The sequence below is a fragment of the Ovis aries genome, chromosome 3, assembly GCF_016772045.2.
Source record: "Ovis aries strain OAR_USU_Benz2616 breed Rambouillet chromosome 3, ARS-UI_Ramb_v3.0, whole genome shotgun sequence".
Classification (NCBI taxonomy): domain Eukaryota; kingdom Metazoa; phylum Chordata; class Mammalia; order Artiodactyla; family Bovidae; genus Ovis; species Ovis aries.
Window position 1 is genome coordinate 162532121 of NC_056056.1, and position 22907 is coordinate 162555027.

General features: G+C 40.3%; 1 protein-coding gene across 2 annotated transcripts; it reads left to right on the forward strand.

Annotated features, from left to right (window-relative positions):
* The first annotated feature begins 1774 nt into the window (after nucleotides 1-1774).
* NEMP1 (nuclear envelope integral membrane protein 1) lies at nucleotides 1775-21705 on the forward strand. 2 transcript variants are annotated; one of them, XM_060412923.1, is made up of 9 exons: nucleotides 1775-1837; nucleotides 9747-9871; nucleotides 11022-11241; nucleotides 12593-12665; nucleotides 13914-14007; nucleotides 14485-14599; nucleotides 15304-15529; nucleotides 16307-16480; nucleotides 17226-21705. In XM_060412923.1, the coding sequence occupies exons 2-9, from the start codon at nucleotides 9797-9799 to the stop codon at nucleotides 17407-17409; spliced, it is 1161 nt and encodes a 386-aa protein (XP_060268906.1). In that variant the 5' UTR covers nucleotides 1775-1837; nucleotides 9747-9796; the 3' UTR covers nucleotides 17410-21705. The 2 variants fall into 2 exon arrangements, with proteins under 2 accessions (XP_060268906.1, XP_027823374.1); XM_027967573.2 differs by lacking the exon at nucleotides 1775-1837 and adding an exon at nucleotides 1841-2013.
* The last annotated feature ends 1202 nt before the right edge of the window (nucleotides 21706-22907 follow it).

Genomic DNA, 22907 nt, shown 5'->3' on the forward strand with positions numbered 1-22907 from the left:
ACCACAAGAGAAGTCCCTAGTTTACCTCTTTATCTGAATTTTTTAAGTGGCTTCCCTGGTGGCTCAGATGGTAAAGAATCTGCCTGCAATGCAGGAGACCCAGGTTCCATCTCTGGGTCTGGAAGATCCCCTGGAGAAGGAAATGGCAACCCACTCCAGTATTCTTGCGTGGAGAATTCCATGGACAGAGGAGCCTGGCAGGCTACAGTCCATGGCATCAAAGAGTCAGACCCAACTGAGAGACCTAATAATAAATGTTTATCTCAGTTTTATGAGTTTTGAGGAGGAAAACCATAGAAATACCATTTTCTCTACACACTATCAAGGGTACACAGTAGCAACGAGATGTATTACTGTGGATACTGACCTCTTTAGGTCAGCCAGGGGAGTGTGTGGTGGAAGTGTGTGAGAGATAGCATGACTGTTGCACCAGAGGTGGCCTTGAGTTTTCTTTCTGAGAATGAAATTTCTTCTCTTGCCTGTTGCTCAGCTTCATTTTCACTTTTTTAAAACCCCTGTTTTGAAAGCTTGAACCTTCCCCCTCACTGGACTCCATCATCTCTAGTGTTCCTACCTACCACTATCAGATCAAAGCTATGGTTTTTCCAACAGTCATATATGGACGTGAGAGTTGGACCATAAAGAAAGCTGAGCATTGAAGGACTGATGGTTTTGAACTGTGGTGTTGGAAAAGACTATTGAGAGTCCCCTGGACTGCAAAGAGGTCCAACCAGTCAGTCCTAAAAGAAATCAGTCCTACATAGTCACTGGAAGGACTGATGCTGAAGCTGAAGCTCCAGTACTTTGGCCACCTGATTCGAAGAACTATTAGAAAAGACACTGATGCTGGGAAAGATTGAAGGCAGGAGGAGATGGTTGGACGGCATCATTGATTCAATGGACATGAGTTTGAGCCAGCTCCAGGAGTTGGTGATGGGAAGCCTGGGGTGTTGCAGTCCATGGGGTCACACGATTGAGCAGCTGAACGGAACTACCAGATCCTCTAAAAAATAAGATGCTTCAATTTCGACTAACATTTACTGAACACATTACGTGCTAGGCCCTTTGCTAGGCTTTCACCGTGTGAGTCATTTAATTGGAAGCACCTGATGCATAGAAAGAACTCATGCTTTGGGGTAAGACCTGGATTGGAACCACAGCCCAGCCCAAGAAACTGCAATCTTGGGTAGGTTCCTTTTTCTGTCTTAATTTTGGCTTCTTTATAAATGAAGCTATTTATCTTCCAGGGTGTTGTGAGGAATAAAAAAGCTTCTCTTAATCTTTGCATGGATTTAGCTCCCTGCCACCCCCCCATTCCCCCCCATAACCCTACCCTACGACTACATTTTTAAACGTTAATGTTTATTCCTTATAAAACTGTGAACTGAATTTTTTGTATAGCTTCCGTTTTAAATCATTTAAGACTTTGGAAGACAGTCGTTTTAAGTTTCCCAGAACAGAAAGATCATGGTGAACAGCAAAGAAAGAAAACAGAAGGAATCTGAGACAGTTTCGATGGAAATAACAAGTTTGGTCAAGAATGGCTCGCCCATTCTGATTTTCTATTGGTTAGGCTTACCATCAATCAGTCCAGTTGTAAATAAAGTGGAGACGGAAGCATGTTGTTAAGGGGCGGGATCTTCCTGTCGCCATTGCTAAGGTGAGAACATGTTTTCTTATAGGCTGAAAGATACCATTTTCCGCCCTCCCGCATCAGTTGCTAAGAGGCGGGACTATAGGGTGCAAAAACGACTGTGTGCTCGAAGCACCGCCCATCCGATTGGTTGATAGGGGGCGGGCCTTGTAGCGAATAGGCTGCTGGTCCTGCCTGTTCCGGGTTAGTTGCCGGGGAGAGGCACGTGAAGAGGAGGCGGCGTGAGGCGACCATGGCGGGAGGAATGAAAGTGGCGCTCTTGCCGGCAGTTGGTGCCGGGACCTGGAGTTGGGGGGCCGGGGGTGGTGGGGCAGTGCGGCTGCTTCTGGTCCTCTCCGGCTGCTTTGTCTGCGGCTCAGGTACCGCGGGCAGCCGCTGCCAAGGGGGCGGGTGCCGAGGGTTTATGTTCAGAAAGGTGGAGTGTCCCCAGGGCGTGGGCCGTTATTCTGCTGAGGGGGGCGGGCGTGGTGCGGAGAAAGGATCTACATCCCTGGCGAATGGGCGCCTGCCTTGAGGGGCCAAGGGCCCTGGGGGCGGTTTGCGGGAGCTATCCAGAATCGGGAGGAGCCTGGAGTCCTTTTGGCGGAGACAGGGAGGCCTGCACTGGGTGAAAAGCGGTCCTGGGGGCTCCGTCTTGCTTCACTGGCTTCCTCGACTTCTTTCTTAAAAGGAAGGTGACCCGAGGACCGAATGGACAGAGAGCCCTGCCACTGGAAAGGGAGCAACCTGTTCATTCAGAAAATTAGCAATACCTGAGCATATGCTGTCAGAACTCAGGGCAGAATGGCTGAACAGATGATTGTAGTTCGCTGAAATGTAATGATCTTTTATCAATATCTTGCGCACTTGTAAGATCCTGGCCCCTACCGGCCTTATGGAACCGATCTAGAGCAGTTAAATTCCAGTTTCCGAAAAGAGAGAGACTTTAGTTAACGTCTAGTAATTTTCTTTTGTAAATTTATTCATTCCTCAAGCAAACTTTCTTGATGCCTGCTGCTGCTTAGTTGGCTTTGGACTGGGATGAAATTATTTTCCTTTTCCGCTCTATTTCAGAAAACCCAGGGTGTGTTTGTAAAAAACAACCTCCTTCGAACCTTGTTAATTGCACAACAGAAAGATAAGTTTGGAAGCTTCCACTGGAGGAATTGACTCTTGGGGTTAAGGATAACCATATCTTGTAAACACACATGCTTTCTCTCCTCTCCCATCGTTTGCTGCCTCTTTCTTCTTGTCACTTAATGATTATGATGAGCTACAGCTTTAAGGTTATCTCTCAACCTTAAGGATCCATAGAACTAGTTTCAAAGCGGCTCAGATGGTAAAGCGTCTGCGGGAGACCCGGGTTCAATCCCTGGGTCGGGAAGATCTCTTGGAGAAGGAAATGGCAACCCACTCCAGTATTCTTGCCTGGAAAATTCCATGGACAAAGAAGCCTGGTAATCTACAGTCCATGGGGTCGCAGAGTCGGACGCGACTGAGCAACTTCACTTCACTTCACAGCTTTAAGGTTATCTCTCAACCTTAAGGATCCATAGAACTAGTTTCAAAACGCAGCGACCGCCTGAAACAGTTTTTTTTTTTTTGAGGGAGAGGGATCTAGGTATCCAAGAAGACACTTTTTCCAGAGTCAGGGCCCAGAGTATCATTTGAAGGACTGCTTATGATCTGGATGACCTTTGACCAGACCGTAGAGGTTTGTGTATTGTGGAGATGAAAGTATTTATTCCAAAATGCTCCTCCTTAGTGCTCAGTCAGTAGTCTCAAGGTTTCTTTAATAAGGAGATGAACGGGGACTTTTGGCTTGGAGAAGGGTAAACTCGGAATAGTTGTTCTTCGTGGCCTAGTGGATGATGTAGGTGGTAGCTACAAAAGACAGTCATGTAATAGAGAGCTTTCTAAAGTGAGAGGTACCTAAAGAGAGAATGGAGTACTTCAAAAGACAAGAGTTCTTTCTCACTGAAGATTGTTGAATTCGATTATAGAAATGATTTGAATTTATTTTAGACTATTTGACAAGAACAATTAAGCATAAAGAAGTAGAAAAAACATTCACTTTATTTTGTCAGAGGCAGTCCGTTAAAGCACTCTTTCTTGTCTATTTCCATGTGTTTTTAATTTAAAATATTTTGTTTGAATTTACAATACATTCATAAAATTGTCAGCAGTCCTGTTCTCTTCCTTGGAGGCCACCAGTTGTTACCAGAGGTAGTTTTCTCATTTGGTTTTGTAGCATAAGCGTTTTCCTTTATCATTTAAAAGTCTTCATTAAAGTTATTCTACTTTTATGGACACAATTTTTTTGTTTGTTTTAGAATAGATCTTAGAAATGGCTAAAATATATTTAAGACCCTTGAAACATCTTGCTAAAATATTTTTCTGAAAATATGTGCCAGTTTATACCACTATCAGCTCTATTTGTTTGTGACCCATATCCTTGCCAGCCCTGGGTATTCCAGACTGAAACACCTTTGCTAATTTGGTAGATTGAAAGTGGTATCTTAATTATTTTTAATTTCTTGCATTATTTGTGAAGTAGCATCTTTCAAGTGCTCATTAGTTATTTAGTTATCTGTTTAGACTTACATTTTTTAGAGTGTGTGTCCTTTGTTCTTGGTCTGTTTATTGTGATTACTATTTATTGGGATTTTGGTGTACTTTTAAAATCAATTGATGAACCTTTTTGACATGTTAAGGATATATATTTTATAATTATTTATTACAAAACTTTAATGTTTGTCCCTTTTTATCTTTTTTCTTTAGATCTTTTTAAATAGAAGATTTATATTTTTATGTGGTTGCTAGATTTTATTCTTTTTAAAATTTATTTGGTGAAACAGAACCATGTGTGGTCTTAGTTTCCTGACCAGGGATTGAACCCAGGCCCTGGCAGTGAAAGTGTGGAGTCCTAACCACTGGACTGCCAGGGAGTCCTAGGCATTTTAGTTCCCCAACTAGGGAGCAGACCGACACCCTCTTGTATTGGAAGCATGGAGTCTAACTGCTGGACCACCAGGGAAGTTTCTTGATTTTATTCTTTAGATTTATTTCCATTGCTTTTACACTTAAAGAGCCTTCCAAAATTGAGTTTTTATATGTGTATATTTTGTAGTACAATTTAATTATTTTTCATTTTACTCTTTAACCGATGATTAATGTTAGCATTTGGTGTGAGGTGAGTAACTAGATGAATTTTGTTTTCCAGATAACTGTCAATTGTCTCAGCATCCCATTGGATAATCCTTTGCTAAGCCCACTAACTTAAAGATGCTAGTTTTTAAGGAGAATTTTAAAATGCTTTTAAGTATGAACTGGATTACCTCTTGACAGAAATGATTAGAGGCTATTTAAGAATTAGAGGAGGTGGTTTTTCATGACTTTTTAAGGTCTTTTTCTGGTCCTCACATACTATGAATCATTTTCATTACCTGTCCTTACATACTGTGAGTCATTTTCATTGCCTTCTGCCAGTAGATGTTAAAAGATCAGTGTTGTTGATTGAAAAGTTGATGAATATAAGTAAATAAGTTTCTAACTTTTGAGTAGCTAGTTCATGGGTAAATATGTGCAAGCAAGTTGTGATCCACTAAATTCCAAGAAGAATTCGATCTTTGGGCTTAAAAGGCATTTTTAAATTTACTTTTTGACTACCTTGTGGCATTGGAGCTCTTAGTTCCCTGACCAGAGATTGAACCCATGTTCCCTGCTGTGGAAGCTTGGACTCCTAAGCACTGGACTGCCAGGGAATTCCTCCCAAAGTGCTGCCTCTTACAAATGTTTTATTTCTTTTAGGAAAATGACATTGAATTTGTTTATTTAGTTTTATCTTTTTATTCATTTGTTTTTGGCTGCACTGGCTCTTTGCTGTTTGAGGGCGTCTTTCTTAGTTATGGCAAATGGGGGCTACTCTCTAGTCGTAGTGTGGGCTTCTCACTGCAGTGGCTGCTCTGGTTGCAGAACCTGGGCTCTAGGCACTGGGCTCAGTAGTTATGTCACATGGGCTTAGTTGCTTCTCTCCGTGTGGGATCTTCTGGGATCAGGGATTGAACCCATGTCTCCTGCATTGGCAGGTGGATTCTTTGCCATTGAGCCACCAGGGAAGCCCCTGAAGAATTTTAAAATTGTTTTAAAAATACTAATGCCTTTTCCTGGCATTAAGTTTTTCAAATGGCCTAAGCTATTGACATATTATTTGTATCTTACTGTTTGCCTGTGGCTCAGGTGGTAAAGAGTTTACCTGCAGTGCAGAAGACTCCCTGGGTTGGGAAGATCCCATGGAAAAGGGAATGGCAACCAGTATTTTTACCTGGAGAATTCCATGGACAGAGGAGCCTGGTGGGCTACAGTCCATGGAGTCTTACGAAGAGTCCGACACGACTGACCGACTCACACACACACTTTCTTGAAAATGGGTTTAAAGATATGTTGTGTTACATTACTTGCTGTAGGAGAGGAGTTAATAAAGTATGACTCTTGGGCTTTTAAACATTTATTTGTAAACAGACTAGTTTTAAGTTTCACAGAATTTTACTTTCTTACAGTCTCCAGAAGAAAATAAACTCTTGATCCAAATTTGTGAGTGGGTGTTCTTTCAGTATATTTGTGGATTTGCTAGTGAAACAAATGTCAGTAGAATTTTGGAAAGGTTTCACTTTGTGAAAAATAGGCTTGGAGGAAATCCAAACTACTATTGAACACTAGTCAGAAGTTGATAGATGGGGTTCAGGACATTCTACCCCAAAATATGGCACCTTGGCATACTGAATATTTGAAGCTGAAGGGAGTCTGAGAAAACAACAGAAGCTGAAAAGTCACTCTGACCTTCCCCACTTTGCCCTTTTTCCTTGAAATAGGCCATAAAATCCTCCTGTGAGAGGTGCCCTCCCTTACCTGAAGGAAAGGAGCATCCTTAGCTTTGAAGACAAAGGGATACAAAGAAGAATCCTAATAAGCAGGCCTTGCTCAGTTTCCCCCGCCTTACTACAGTTACCTCATACCCAACCCATCTTATTCCTCTGTGATGATGCACTCTTCATCAAACCTAGCATAAAAGTATGTGGGTCTGTGTTTCTTCGGGTCTTTATTTCCCTAGAGGCTTTCATGTTACATGTGAAGTGAAAGTCGCTAGTCGCTCAGTCGTGCCCGACTCTGCAACCCCATGGACTATAGAGTCTATGGAACTCTCCAGGCCAAAATACTGGGGTGAGTAGCCTTTCCATTCTCCAGGGGAATCTTCCCAACCCAGGGATTGAACCTAGGTCTCCCGCATTGCAGGCAGATTCTTTACCAGCTAAGCCACAAGGGAAGTCGCATAAAACATTAAATAAATATGTATACTTTTCTCCTGTTAATACGTCTTTGTCAGTTTAATTTTCAGGCCTAGCCAGAGACTCTTAAGAGGGTGAAGGAAAACTTTTCCTTCCCCCCAACAAAATCAACTGAATTTTAAAATATTGAGATACAATTCACATACCATAAAATCCTTTCATTGGTTTTTGGTATGCAGTTGACCCTTGAACAACTCAGATTTGAATTGCATGAGTCCACTTACACAGTTAGATTTTTAGTTTCAGTATGTGTATATACTATATGTATTACAGTACTTCCTGGTCTTTGGTTGGTTGAATTCGCAGATGAGGAACTGTGGGTCCAGAGGGCTGGTTTTTGACTGAGCAGAGAGGCGGCATCCCTACACATCTGTTGATCAAGGGTCAGCTGTATTCGTAATGTGCAACCATCACCACTAATCCCAGAATGTCTTCATTATTCCAAAATGAGACCCAATACCCCTGAGCAGTCATTCCCCATTCTCTTCTCCTCCCAGCCCCTGACAACTACTAATCTGCTTTGCTTATTGTGGATATTTACATAAATGGAGTCATTTAACATGTGGCCTTTTGGTTGACTGGCTTTCATTCAGCATGATGTTTTAAAGGTTCGTGTAGTATGTATCAGTACTTTCTTTTTGTGGCTGGATAATATTCTATCATATTGATAATACTACTTTTTGCTTATCCATTGATCAGCTGATGAGATTTAGGGTGTTACCACATTTTGGTTATGGACATTGCTGCAGTGAAGTTTTATGTACAGGTTTCTGTGTGAACATGTTTTCAGTTCTCTGGTGTATACAGAGGAGTGGAATTGCTATGTCTAATAACTGTTTTTGTTTTTGAGGAACTGCCAAGCTGTTTTCCAGAAAGACTACCATTTTTCATTCCCACCAGCAATGTGTGAGGGTTACAGTTTCTCCACATCCTTGCCGACTGTGGTTATTGTCCTCTTTTTTCCTTTGGTTATAGCCATCCTACTGAGTGTGAAGTGGCATTTTATTGTGATTTTGACCTGCATTTCCATAGTGATTAATGATGTTGAGCCTTTTTTCATTGTGCTTATTGGCCATTTGTATATTTTCTTTCAAGAAATGTCTATTCAAATCCTTTCTGCAGTCTGAACAATTTTTTTTCTCTTTTTGTTGTTGAGTTGTAGTAGTTCTTTATATAGTCTGGATACTAGACCCTTATCAGATAAATGACTTGCAAATATTTTCTCCCACTTTGTGGGTTGTCTTTTCATTTTCTTGATAGTGGCTTTTGAAACAAAGAATTTTTAAGTTGTTTGAAGCCATTGTCTAATCCAAGGTCACAAAGATTTACACACTTGTTTTTTTTTCTTCTAAGTATTTTGTAGTTTTTGCTCTTAATGTTTAGGTTTAGAAATGAATTTAACTTCAAAATTAGTCTTCAGTTCAGTTCAGTCGCTCAGTTGTGTCCGACTCTTTGCGACCCCATGAATCACAGCACACCAGGCCTCTGTCCATCACCAACTCCCGGAGTTTACCCAAACTCATGTCCATCGAGTCAGTGATGCCATGCAGCCATCCCATCCTCTGTCATCCCCTTCTGCTGCCCCCAATCCCTCCCAGCATCAGGGTCTTTTCCAGTGAGTCAACTCTTCGCATGGGGTGGCCAAAGTATTGGAGTTTCAGCTTCAGCATCAGTGCTTCCAGTGAACACCCAGAACTGAGCTTTAGGATGGACTGGTTGGATCTCCTAAAATTAGTCTTAGCTTCACTCTAAAATCGTGTCATTGCCTTTGTGTGTGTATAACTTTGGCTTTCTAAGTTTTGGTGGAGGTTTTTGTTTTGGGGTGTTTTGTTAGTTTATTTAGATCTTTCCCCCTTTACACTAAGAACGAAAGTGATAACTACATTTCCACTTAGAGTGGCATTTAATGAGTTGATACATACAATGTGGAGCAAGGAAGATATTGAAATGATCTGTGGTAAAGAAGGTAGCTTGTGCAGACTGAGGTGGGAAAATACTGAGAGTGGTCACCTGTTAACCTTAACTTAGCTGAGTTTGAATATAAACTCCAGAGGGCACTTCTTCTGTTTTGGTAAAATCTGAGGGACTGCATATATTAATTGGCTGCTTTTAAAACTTGAAACAAAAACAGCTAGGAAAAAGAAACTTTGCAGTCTTTTAGTATCTGTTTGAAGTACTTTAAATACAAAAGATGTTGCTAATTTTGTTCATCCTACTCAGGAAAGGAATAGAGGAAATCACTGGATGGGTTACTTTAGCTATGCCTTTATAAGGAAAACAGGACCTGGTATGAATCTCACTTAAGCTATTTATTAGCTCTGTGGTTTTGGACTAAGTACTTAATTGTTCCTAAATATCAGTTTCCTCATTTATAAAAATGAGTATTATGAGAGTGCCTACCTGATAGCATTGTTGGGAGAGTTAAATGGAACACTTATTGTCTGTCTTAATACACACATAATAGTGGATTTTATTATTACTCATCCTGGATTAGTGACTATTTATAATATTTTTTAAAATTACACTGGACAGAAACAAGACTCTGCCTTACTCCTTCTCCCATCTTAGTTTTCTTCTTTGTGTCAGTCCCTGATATTTTAACCCAGCTTTTAGAAAGTAGTCAGTTTAATTCTTTTAAACTATAGAAAGTTTAAAAGCTTTTAGAAAGTAGTCAGTTTAATTCTTTTTATCAAATGAGTTATGGTTATTAGTTTGTTTTGTTATATTTAATTGTTATTTTCTTTGTTATTTTTTTTCTTTGCATGAAGCCGGAATTGATTTAAAGGTGGTCACGCTTCAGGAATCCAGAGTTCATTATATGAATACCAGTCAACAATCCTGTTATAAAAATGTGCTTATCCCAAAGTGGCATGATGTATGGACACGGATACAGGTAATGATTTGGAGGCTCTGGGGAGTGGCAGATTTTGTGAATATCTGATAAGTGAGTACTTTGATACATTCTTCCCTTTTCACAATTAAAAAAAAAGAGTATAAATATATAAAATTAACAACCTTGATAAGATTGCAGTTATTCTTAATCTCATCAGTGTTTTCATCAGTAAAGCATTTATCCCTACTTTGTGTTCCTCTCTCTGTTCCTTTAAGTGGCCCACAATACTTGACCCTGAGGTAAACTTCCTTCCTCCTTTTCCCTGAGAGATTATTTTCTTCTCTTCCCCGGCTCCTTTTACACACACACGCCCCTCTTTCTTTTTAAAGGCCTTATGCCTTCTTTGGGCTGGAAACTGTTGCATGCTTGTCAGGATGTACACTCTGCCTGCTACTCCTATTCTGTTCTGATTCTGCACAAGATGTTGCATAAATGCCCTGAACTGGTTTCCCCTTGATAGAATGACTTTGGTCTCTTATTTCATAACACTGTTGAGCCACCTGGCAAGCAAGAGTGTCTGGCTGTACTGATTAAACAAAATGAGTCCTTTGGAAATGTTTCTGCTGCTATAAGCATAGTCACTGATCAGAGCATTTGTTCGAATCCAAAAAACACAAGGGTGGGCTTTTTCAAAAAATTTTCTTTTTTCATTGTCCGATATAAAGATCATATCCCATCTGGGGCACATTATAACCAACATTTACCCATAGTCAGTAATTTGTGACAAAGGGTTGAACTCAGCCTGTCATTATGGGAGACGTTTTTGGTGCTGTTTATGCCTGGCAGTTTTCTTTATATTCTGGACCCTTGCTTTGTATGATCTCTCATAAATAGCTGTATTGGTAACTCTTTCAGCTTAGAAGTCTTTTTTTTTTTTTTTTTTTACCCCTATGTTCTAGCCTAATAGTAGATTCAGATCATGTTAACAATAAGACATTCTAACAGCTGCCTCTCTGAACCATGTGCAGTGCTATTTGCCCAATTATCTTTTAGCTGCTTTTATTTCCATATTTCTCATAAGCCTGTGAAAAGCCAGTGCCATTAATGATTCAGCTATTTATGCTAAAGGGTTTTTATTTACAAATTGTATTTGGAAAAAGTTTAAATTCCTACTTCCTTCTTTCTTATCCTGATTTTGCTTGTGTTACAGATCCGGGTAAATAGTTCCAAACTGGTCCGAGTCACCCAGGTGGACAATGAAGAGAAACTGAAGGAGCTAGAGCAGTTTAGTATCTGGAACTTTTTTTCCTCCTTTTTAAAAGAAAAATTGAATGACACCTATGTTAATGTGGGTCTATACAGCACAAAAACCTGCCTCAAAGTTGAGATTTTAGAGGAAGACACCAAGTACAGTGTCACTGTGACTCGGAGTAAGTCTTACCTCTGTTTTTCTGATGGATTCTATGGTGAGAAGAGACTGAGCTTTGGAGGGTATAATTAGTGAGAGAAGTCAGCCCAAGACAGCTCCATTTTGGTTCTGATTATAACCTGAATATACCACTGCTCCAAACATTGCAGAGAGACTCCACCTCTCATAGAAGCCTTTAGGCCTAGATTTGAGGCTTCACCATAAGTCTTTCATTCTGAGTGCTTCCTTACTTGGATTGTGAAGGCTGCATTCCTAATACTTCCAGTGGCTCTGAGCTGATATACCTAGTATTCTTCAGAGTTAGATAGATGTATTCCTGTCTTCTGGGCGCTTTCACTGTAGGCCTGTATATTTCAGCCTACATTTAAAGACATGAATGGTTAAATCAAACTGAAAATAAAATAGACCTGAATACCTCACAAGCAAAAGAATATATGTGGAACCATAAGTATGAAGATCACTGCAGTTTCAGGCTTATTCAGTATAACTGGGAGTTTTCCTTTCTCTGGATGTGTCTGAGAAAGTTTCACGGAAGAGGCAGATCGTTATCCTGTTGAATTCTCTATGACTTTTGGTCTCTTCTTGGTTAACGACTCGCCCAGGAGAGTAATGTGAGCAGTAGCAATGTTCCTGGGTTTTGCTACGAAATTTGCTGTGCGCTTCTAACTGTCCTCGAGTTCCATAGTTCTTTGGTTGAACAGGATCAGCCTCTTTTTTTGGTGTTCCTTTTGCATTTACTGATCCCTCATGCTCCTGTTTGTGGACCTCCCCTAGACTCAGCTCTTGAATGTGAAAGCTGTGGGAGTGACTAGTACACCAGTAAAGGACCTGTGCTTGGGCCCCCTGGTCCTGGGCGATCGGATTGAGTGTAGGCTTTTCCAATACAGTGCTCAGATATCATCAAAAGAAGTAGGTGGTGGTGGTGGTCAAGAAAAGCAGCCCCTTAGAGAACAACAGAGGGCCCTGACCCAGAGTTCTGGGCTAATCGGCTGAATCTGAGCCGGTGTGACTTAAGGCTTGTAAACCAGGGTGGTGGAGACCCCTTGTGGGCAGTTGCATGAAGTGATGATGGTACTATGGCTCCAACCAAAGCAGAGCTTAGCTTCCTTTAGCCTTAGCGTAGGTAGCCAAAACAAAATAAACTCTTCAGGGAAGTATAGGTTAGACAGAGACCTAATTATACTTTCTTTTTGGAAGGGTGCCCAGGCTTTGTGTGGAATGCTGTTAAAATGCTATTTAGGTGGGCTGTTTGCATTTATTAGCTGACCAGTGATGCCAACATTGCCTTTTATTCTATAATGCTTTAAATTGTTTGGTTCCCTTGTTAAGCAGAAATATTTTATTTATTTCAGGATTTGACCCCAAACTCTTCCTCATTTTCCTCCTTGGACTTACACTATTTTTTTGTGGAGACTTGCTGAGCAGGTAGGTTCTAAGGCTAGAGGGCGCAAGGAGGATGCTCAGACCAACCTGCTTGACTTCTATCATAAAGTCTTAAAGTGCTGCCATTCTGTTTATGGATGGGCTAAGTCATTATCTGCTTCAATCATTAAAAAATACTTTAATATTATTTTTATTTTTTCTTGTATTAATAAGATTGGCAATAATGAAATTCCCCTATTAGGTTACCCATCATGTGATGGGATTTAGCCAGTATATCACCATCCTTCTACCATTAGCCATGTTTAGCCCTCATTCTTACAGGGTTATATTTTACATTTTACAGGATGAGTTTCATGCTGTTCAGAAGTAAAGAAGCAAGGATCAATCACTTAACTCATTTCCTGCCTGTAGAAACCCACTAGCTAAGATAGGTGAAACAGACATGTACAAATACAAAGGAAACATATAGTCTCCCTGATGGCTCAGATGGTAAAGAAGCTGCCTGCAATGCAGGAAACTGGGTTCAGTCCCTGGGTTGGGAAGATCCCCTGAAGGAGTGTACGGCAACCCACTCCAGTATTCTTACCTGGAGAATTCCATGGACAGAGGAGCCTGGTGGGCTACAGTTAATGGGGTTGCAAAGAGTCGGATATGACTAAGTGACTAACCCCCCCACACACAGATAACAAACATTCAGCAGAGAAAGAATCGACATTAACTTTGTATACAAGGAGAGTATTTGTGAAGCAGTGAATGAAAGCTTAACCAATTGAAGTTCAGCTGGAGTGAGGTTGTTGGAAGTTGTTCCTTATTTTGGGGACCCTGAGAGAAATTCAATATGAGGGAGGAATACTGGTAGAAAGAGCCTAGACTGGGAGTAGGAACTCTCTGTTCTATGCCCTTTGGGGTAAGCAATTCAGTTCTTATTATTAGTTCCCACTTGGCAGTCCTCTTATACCTTTCTTCTCCCCAGAGAAGCTGTGCAGTTCCCAGAAGAAAGATTCTCATTAAAAATTGGGTGGGGAGCAGTACTGGGGATGGGAGCTGGAGACTAAGCAGAGGTTTATTTTTGGGGTGTATTTGAGGGGCTGTCATTGGTACTAATCCTTATAATTTGGCAGCAACTATGCTGTACTGGTCTCTTTAGTTTTCTGGCCTCAAATGTTGAGCAAATACCTGTTCTCATCTTGTACCTTTTTTCTGCCTTTTGGCTGGGATTGTAGTCTGGTTTGAACAGTGCTGTGTGTGAAGAATACAAACGTAGTAAGGAAATGAATTTTCTCTCTGCAGAAGTCAAATCTTCTACTATTCTACTGGGATGAGTGTGGGAATTGTGGCATCTTTACTAATCATCATTTTTATAGTGTCCAAGTTTGTGCCCAAGGTAAGTGGCAGAATCCTCACATGCAATTAGGATGAGCTTGGATAGATGAAGGATTGTTTTCTTGGATAATCTTACAGCACTGAAAATTTGCACTGATGGCTGATAAGTCAATGTCCTACTCTTTCCTTGTTTCAGAAAGATACTTTCCATGATGAAACTTGGAGCCTGATGACATACAATCTCTCCCTTTTTATTTGAAATCCTGGGTACAGTGTGTGTGTGGGGGGTGGTTAAAGTGTTTTTCCTGTTTATTAATTATTTACATTATATAGCCAGGCTTTTAAGTTATTTAGCATCTCATTTTCCCAGTGTTCTTTGCACTGTATAATTTTAAGTGTAAAGTACATATTTTTAAGAGAGATGTTTTGTGCATTTTTAGTAGGTTGAATTTTTTTTTTAAATTACAGTTCCATTTTGCTTCTTGTATGTAGGGAAAGCCTGTTGTAACTTTTTGCTTTCACTTCTACTCTGTTTTAGAAAAGTCCCATTTACATCATCCTGGTAGGAGGCTGGTCCTTTTCTCTGTACCTCATTCAACTAGTTTTTAAAAATTTACAAGAGATCTGGAGGTGTTACTGGCAGTATCTTTTAAGTAAGTGTTATTGGTTTTGCTTTCCTTTTTATATGTTTATAAGCTGTTTTAGTTAATTTGATCATGAAAAGATGTTGCCTGCTTATGGAGTTTAATAGTCTGTGCCATTTTATTAACTTGTAAAAATCATAGTTTTTATTTCTAACTCTACAGTTGTCACCTTTTCTTAAATTAAGATGATGCTGCTAGGGAGAAGACTAATTTGTTGGGGTTTATAAGTACATCTCTCTTTATGCATAGGCATCTTTCTGAAAAGCTGTAAATTGACTTTTTGAATATAATCGTATTTTAAATTCACTTGAGGACCTTAAGAAGTAAAGGACTCTACAGTGAACACTGTCTGTAAAACAAGAAAAGAATCCTTTGGTTGTAAAGATAGTAACTCTTAATCTATCCTTTGAGAAGGAATTAATTTGGATTTTCATATATTAGGTTTTTGAAACAGACTATTTTAGAGTTGTTCAGCATGTAGCTTTAATTCCCCATTTGAGAATTAAATAAGTTTGAGACAACAGAAATGATAGAAACTTAAAAGAGATTAATATATATGAATAATGAAGGAAGTATGAATAATTGAGTAAAGATCTTATCCATTTTCCTGGTTCAGTAGGTGCTATATAGTGAATTTACTGCTGCTCCCCAGACAGGATATTTTTACCAGCTGTAGATGAAAAAAGAATATCTTCTGATAACTCTTCTCATAGGCTATGTCCTCGCAGTTGGATTCGTGAGTTTTGCGGTCTGTTACAAGTATGGGCCTTTGGAGAATGAACGAAGTATCAACCTGCTGACCTGGACCTTGCAGCTGCTGGGCCTATGTTTCATGTATTCCAGTATCCAGATACCGCACATTGCCCTTGCCATTATCGTCATTGCACTGTGTACTAAGAACCTGGAGTACCCTATCCACTGGCTGTACATCACCTACAGGTGACTGAAAGGCAATGTAACTTTGTACTGAAGCGTGCAGTGTGGGATGCAGGTGCAGCAAAAGGAAACAGGTTTGACCTGGGAGCCTCTTTGTTAATGTCAGTTTATTGTATTATGTTTCACTTGTGTTTCTTTCAAGTCATTCTTTTTAGAGTCTCTGTAAACATTTTAAAGAACTTATAAATTCTAATCATTTTATATAAAATAAAAACGTCTGTTCCTGTTACCACTAGGTGGTGCAAAGTATATTACTTTTATGCCACATGCCTCAGTCACCTGGTTTCGGATTATGTCACACTGCCTTTCAGATTGTTCTGGGAGTCCTAGTCTTGGTTTAACGTGTAATTCAAGCATGTGGTCACTTTTCCCTGGTGACTATGGAATGGTCGTAGGTTCTGAGGTTATCAATGGTTTTTCTTTCTAGTACAGATAGTCAGAGTGATGCCTTCAGTTCATGGGGGGGTCCAGGTTAATGCACCACAATCTTATGCCATCATTTTCTTGTAGTTTTCCATTTATTGGGAGATAAATATTTTGTCTATCACTTATGAGTGAATTTATTCACGTTAGTGAGTAATGTTGACTACTCTGACTTGTCAGTGGTCTAATGTGTCAGGGGTCCATTATAACTAAGGATGTCTGTGGAATAAAGGTGGGAGTGATGACTCAATGATTTAGGCTCTCTGCTATATGCCTGACCCACTGAAGGGAGTTAAGCGATAACAATGGACGTAAATTACTGATTAATCATTCATGATGTTATTTTGGTGAGCACAGAAAGATGTGTAAGGCAACAGAAAAGACTGTCCCCCCTCGTCTTCTGACAGAAGAAGAATACCGGCTACAAGGAGAGGTGGAGACCCGAAAGGCTTTAGAGCAGCTTAGAGAATACTGCAACAGTCCAGACTGCTCAGCTTGGAAGACTGTTTCTCGAATTCAGTCTCCAAAGAGGTAAACAAACTCTTGGCCAGAAGTACCAGGCATCTATCAGGGTAATCATGACCCTAGAGTTTTAATGAGATATATTTCTATAATCATTTTATATTTGTGGCTTTGTTTTCTTGTTCTTCTAGGAGTAGTCAAGGGAAAGGTACGTATATCATATGTTGAGTCGTAGCCATTTTCTGATTCCTCAAGGAACTATTTACTCTAACTTTGATTGTAGCATTGAGATGAGAAGACTCTAGCACGATAATTAAGTTTCTCCTCTTACAGTTTTGTGTTGGTCTCTGAATGTTTAATATATTTTTTGAGGGGGGAGGGATCCTTTATTTGGAAGCAGTCATACCAATGAATATATGAAACTTCAATTTGGAATCTTGATGGCATAAAGTTTATAGGGCCATAAACACAAATAAATGTGTAATGCTCCTTAATCTTATCAAGGATTACAGATAACTGAAGGAACTTTAGCACATCCATAATTAAAAAGGGTAAGCAAACTTCCATAACTTGAAAGTGCTTGTTAAGCAGGATGGTGTTGCAGGGAATGTCAGCCTACGATCCTAGTTTTCCTTCTCTTCTCATTTCTTGCTTTAGTCTACTTACCTGCTAGAGTAAGGATAAGGCTGGGGGCTAGGCTCAATATCGTTTGAGCTGAGAGCACATCAAGGTTTCAGTTTGTTCTTATTTTGAAAGAAAACAGGGTGGAAGGGAGCTTCTAATGAGTGAATGAGTATTATCTTCTCTTTTCCAGGTTTGCTGACTTCGTGGAAGGTTCTTTCCACCTCACACCCAATGAGGTTTCTGTCCACGAGCAGGAGTACGGCTTAGGGAGCATTATAGCCCAGGACGAACTCTATGAAGAAACATCCTCTGAGGGGGAGGACTCAGATTCTCGGTACCCCCTTGTCGTACAACAGAACAGCTTCCTGACTTAGGTGGATTGACTTCGTACCTCAGTGGTCCAGGTTGCGTGTGTTTGGTGTGCAGTTGCTTTTCTTTGAAGCTGGGTGAGATAACTGCAGAAATTCTTCCACTGAAATTAGAGGCCTGAGTAGACCTCCCTCTGGAAATGGCCTCTGTGGGGTCCCGAGGAAGCAGAGTGGATAATGTAGTGACTGCTTCCCAGTGCATCCTGTTGGTTCAATTCTCAGCCCACTTTATATTTCTGAAGAAACTGGATTGCCACACCTAGCCCAGGGCATTCCAGTTCCTCTTTGAAGTTGGTTCAGTTGTGGCATTTCAGACTCGGAAGTGATAACTGTTACATGTGAATTAATGCTTTCAGACTATGGCAGCATCTTCAGAGACAAATCCACAAATCCGAGCCTTTTTTACTTCTGCTTTCATTTCGTGACTTTAGCATAATCCTTGTTTTAACTATTCTAAGAGGAAAATGGATTATTATTTGCCTGTCTTGTTTTTTAAATTAATACATTAAAAAAAAAAGTGAAACTTATGTTCCAGTAATAGCAAGTGCTCCAGAGTGACAAGCCTCCCACACATTTATTAATATGGATAGTCCATTAAAGCCCCAGTAACTCTTGTGCTGAACTTTGAATTAATTCTCACACCTATGATATTCTAAGTCCTGCTTACTTTAGGAACATGCCTGCAGGCCCTTCTGTAGATGAGGTCTGTTGGGGTTTTTATTATATTGCATTGGCCAAAAAGTTCGGGATTTTCTGTAAGCTCCTTATGGAAGCAAATTTTTTGACCAACCCAGTATTTAACTTCTATTTCCAAATAGGCTTTCAGGCATCCCTTCCAATTCCTCTTTGTCCCCTTTGCCCTTTCAAGAAGGGTCTATTCTCTCATCTCTGATTATGTACATTTCAGATTGTTTTATTTCTTATATTCTCTTCTCTTTGATTTATAGCATTATTCCCACTAATTAGGAGAAGTGATCTTATTTAGGGAATTTAAATGCTTTTTACTGGTTCTCTTATTTTTCCTGTCCACTGGTCACACATCTTTGAGTTGTTGTGGGATCAAGAAATTATCTCCTTTTCCTTCCCCTTCCTTTGTCTACCCATTCTATTAATACCTATTCTTAATAGTCTTTGCTTGGCACCTGTCCCTCTCCCTACAGGAAGCCTGGCTCATTTGTGAGCCCTGGAACTGTCTATGAAGGCTCTTGATACAACATACATGTTGTAGCTATGTGGCTGCCGCAGTTTGCATTGCCAGGAGACAGACTTCCAGATCATCCTTGTGCCTCTGGGTGCTTGCACAGCCATCAGGATCAGATGTGCTTTCCTGTGAACTTCTTGTACTTGATTTGCAATTCCATTTCTGACCGGAGGTTCCTGCTGCCTTTTATTATAGTGGCATTGGTTTCACATTCTTTTGCCATTGGAAAGTACCCTTATAAACCAGCAATGCGATTTATGAGGGAGCAAATTCCCAAGTCTGTGTCATTCACTTGGTTCTGTCTTTGTGATCTTCACCCTTGCATCTTGGAAAAAGCTGTAAAAAGCCAGGAAGATAGACACTGATGCAGGAGCATAGCATTGAACTGACTGACTTACCATGTCGTGCAGAAGACAGATGATTTTTATTAAAAATCTGCAATGAATGACTCCTTCAGACCACCCATTTAACAGATGATTTTGAAAGGCCCTGGGCTCCATTACTGACTTCAAGAATGTCAGCTCCGAGACTCCCCTCCAGGTGGCCAGTTGATTTTTTCTGACAGTGTTTCCCACAGCTTTAAACTGTCCTAAAATGACAACTACCTCAATTGGCAAATAGACTTATAGAAGAAAGTGGAAAATACAGTATTTGGACAGATGACATGGGTTAAATGCTTTATATTAGGAAACCTTTCTACCTTTTGTAGTTATGTACATGGTAGCATTCTGTCCCTCTGCAGAAAACTATTAAGGCTTCTGAATTTTACTGTTTTTTTTTTTTGCCTCATTTATAGAAATTGAAACTTAGCATGTTTAAGCATAAGCTGATTTGAAAAAATAATGCATCTGTACAAGTGGTCTCAGGGTTCCCTTGAGACTTTGGTACCTTCCCCACATGGCCACTTAGGGATATGGTCACTTGCCTCTAGGCTAATACTTCCTGCACCTGTCTTTATTTCAGTGAGAAAGCACTGTGAAGTAGAGAAAGATTCTCATCTTTTTCTGTTTAGTAAACTCCTTGTGATATACCGCTTCCATCTCAAGATGAGTTTTTCTCACTGTGTTTGAATTTGGGGTGAGTGAAACCAAACTCGGTTTATTACTCCCTGTCTGGTAGTTGGAGAACTGAGCTGTAGGCAGCGCCAGTGACAACAGGTCCCGTTGTCATGAGAGCTCCTCTCAGACAGCGAAGGACGGTGCGGCTGGTGTGCGGGTGTCCTTGGCCTGCCCTCCTGTGCAGCTCTCCCGCAGATGCCTCTGAGCTTCTGTGTGCCCGGAGATTGCTTGACTCGGGCCACCTGTAGGAGCTGCTTTTGTCTCCTGCTTGGCCACTTAGTCTGCTGGCTCAGTCACTAGTTGAGGCCCTCGTTTTATTTTCTCTGGCAGTTACAGCTCTTGCAGCTTCAGCATAGTCTTGTCTCTCAGACCGATCTCATCAGGAAGAATTGAAGGGATAACTGGAGTGAGCTGGACATCGGAGCCCTCGTCTGCCGCCACGTCAGCGTCTTGCTCCACAAATATCAAGCTGCAAATTGGCCCTCGGAGTCAGGGTCTCATCAGCATCAGAAATCTATGGCCTCTAATGGATCTGATCAAGTTATATAGAGCATGCCTTCCATTAATGGGAGTACAAGTCAACTGGCTTCAAACACTTTCCCTTCACTTTCCCAGTCGGATTGCTTTCACGAGACCAATGGAACCAATGACTGAAAATAAGGAAAATTTAGCACTTTTGATATCTTCTAATAAGAAATTCCTATCAGCCACCTCATGCCCCAAAACTAGTTTATTTCATCCCCCTAAATTCATGACTTTTATATTCTATTGCAGAATTTTGCTGATGATAGACTTTTCAGTACTGATTTTGTGCTGATAAAGTCCATTCTAGGGCCCAGCCTTTTTTTCACTGACTTGTGTTCCCTTCAACCTAATCCCCATTTTGCATGTATGATAGACAGTTGATGAACGAAAGCACCCAAATAGGCGAGATAGTTCCCTAGGCCCTGATTTCTGTAAAAGGCTTGGGAGTGGATTATGCAATTGCCTTTCATATTTTTGTTGTTCCAGAAAAAAAGATGAGCTCAGATGGATGCCTGTGTAAAAATGGTTCCTAGCTTTGTATTCATAACTTTTCTCTGAATTGAGTAGTGAAAGTTGAAGTAGGAGGAAAGGAAATTAAATGTCCTAGTATTCCTTTGGACTCAGGTCTGACATGACATATGAGATAATAACCTATATTGAAATGCCAAGAATTTTATCTGAACCAAGGAGAGGACAGTTTGACAGATTTATTATGCCTTCATGTTACATAGGCACTGAAACAAACTAATAAGCATTAAATAGCCTTATATAAAGGCAAGTGCACCTAAAACTTTATGTTTTGGTGTAACAGAAATTGATCATTATTTTTTTAGGGAAGACTATGCAATTGTGGTGATCCAGTGGTGTGTCTTGATAACTTAGCTTATGGATTCAGTTGCTGTGGAGGTAGATTCTAGACAGTTATTAACTTGAAAAGGGAGTTTGGTGCCTTATATGATGGGAGTCAGAGCCTGCTGGAAATAAACAAAGCGAATTCACACCAGTGTCAATGCACAGCTTGAGCAGGGAAGGAAATGGCACACAGCACCCCCACATTTGGGGCTTTTGGCTCCCACACCCCCTGCCCATGTGCATCACCATCCTTTTCACACTTGACAATAACTTGAAAATGGTGAACCCACTATCCTGCATTTTTCTACAACATGGGCAATGTTCTTGTTAACATAATAGGTAGCTCTTAATGTATTAGAACTGTTACAGCTGCAGTTGCCTCAGTTTATCATGTTTCTAGGATTGATGGTGGAATAGGAAGTTCCTGGGTAAGTTTTAGCCTGTGGGTAATGCCTTAGTGTTATTTTAAAAGATTTGTCATTTATATTTAAAATAAGTGTTCATGAATGTTTGAAAGGAACAAAATGATCAGGGATGACTCTTTGCCATGGGTCTCATTTTCACTCTTTTCTGTAAGAAAAATAAGCAATGTCTTATTATATATTTTTTCATTTTTATTGTACAAGTTTATAAGTAATCCCAATTTTAATAAAGTTTTATATACTATGTAGTGGTTTCTTTTAATGAACATGTACTTTTCTTGTTAGGATCTCTTGTTTTCAGGTAATCAGCAATTAGCTCTTCTGTTTCATCTTTCTAGAGATGTGTTTTGCATGTTATTTATTTTCCTTTTTTTTAAAAAACCACTTCTTCCCTTGGGATTTCCCAGTGATCTAGTGGCTGAGACTCCATGCTCCCTGTACAGGGCCTGGCTTTGACCCCTAATCAGGGAACTATCGATAGATCTTGCACGCCACAACTAAAGAATGTGCATGCCCCAGTGAAGACCGAAGGCCCGCATGCCAAAACTGAGACCTGGTACAGCCAAATGAAAAATGTTTAAAAAATAAACCCCTGCTTCCCATCTTGGGTCTGTCTTGGTCTACTTCCTTGGACTGAATGGTTGCCAGGATGCCAGATCTCTAAGAGGTATTCTTACAGGAGCAGAGCATTATACCACTGTACTGTCTCAGGAAAATAATGTATAGCTTATTCCTGGTCCAGGAAGCTACTTTGTGCTCTTCTTTGTTTTTTTAATGGTATAAAGGATCTTTTTCTCCACTGAGGTGAGGAGAAGACCTGTGGATCCAGCTGTGAGATGCCCACCAAGAGCTTTCTGTTGGGTGAAAGGGAGCAGGGCTTTCATGTAGTGAGCATTAGGGGACATGGAATAAAAACTTCAACTGTGTCTAGGCCCAGCTTCTGCAGTAGGAAGGAGACTGGTCCCTTCCATTTTCTGTTTTGGCTATTTTTGCTCTGGGAATCCATTATAGACTTTGCATTAATTCTGTACCTGTCTCTTCTTATTCAGGCCACATGGAAATCTATTGTCTATTTTTTAAAGACTATGAAATAGGATGGAAATAGGATGTGGACCATAGATGAATTTATGTAGATTAATGCACAGTGATGATCTTTTCATTCTATAACCCAACTAGGTAAATAAGAGACATTGGATGATCATCAGTGGTTGAAATAATAAAATGTAATTGCCAGATTTATCAGATTGTAGGATTAAAAAAGGTGTGTAAAAGTAGTTCCTTTCAAACTTCAACATGCATAGGAATCATCTGGGGAGCTTGTTAAACTGCAGACATGGGATTCAGTAAGTCTGGGTTGAGTCCCAAGATTCTGCATTTCTAATAAGCTCCCAAGTGATTCAGATGCTGCTGGTCAGTGGACCTCACTTTGAGTACCATTCTGCTTGT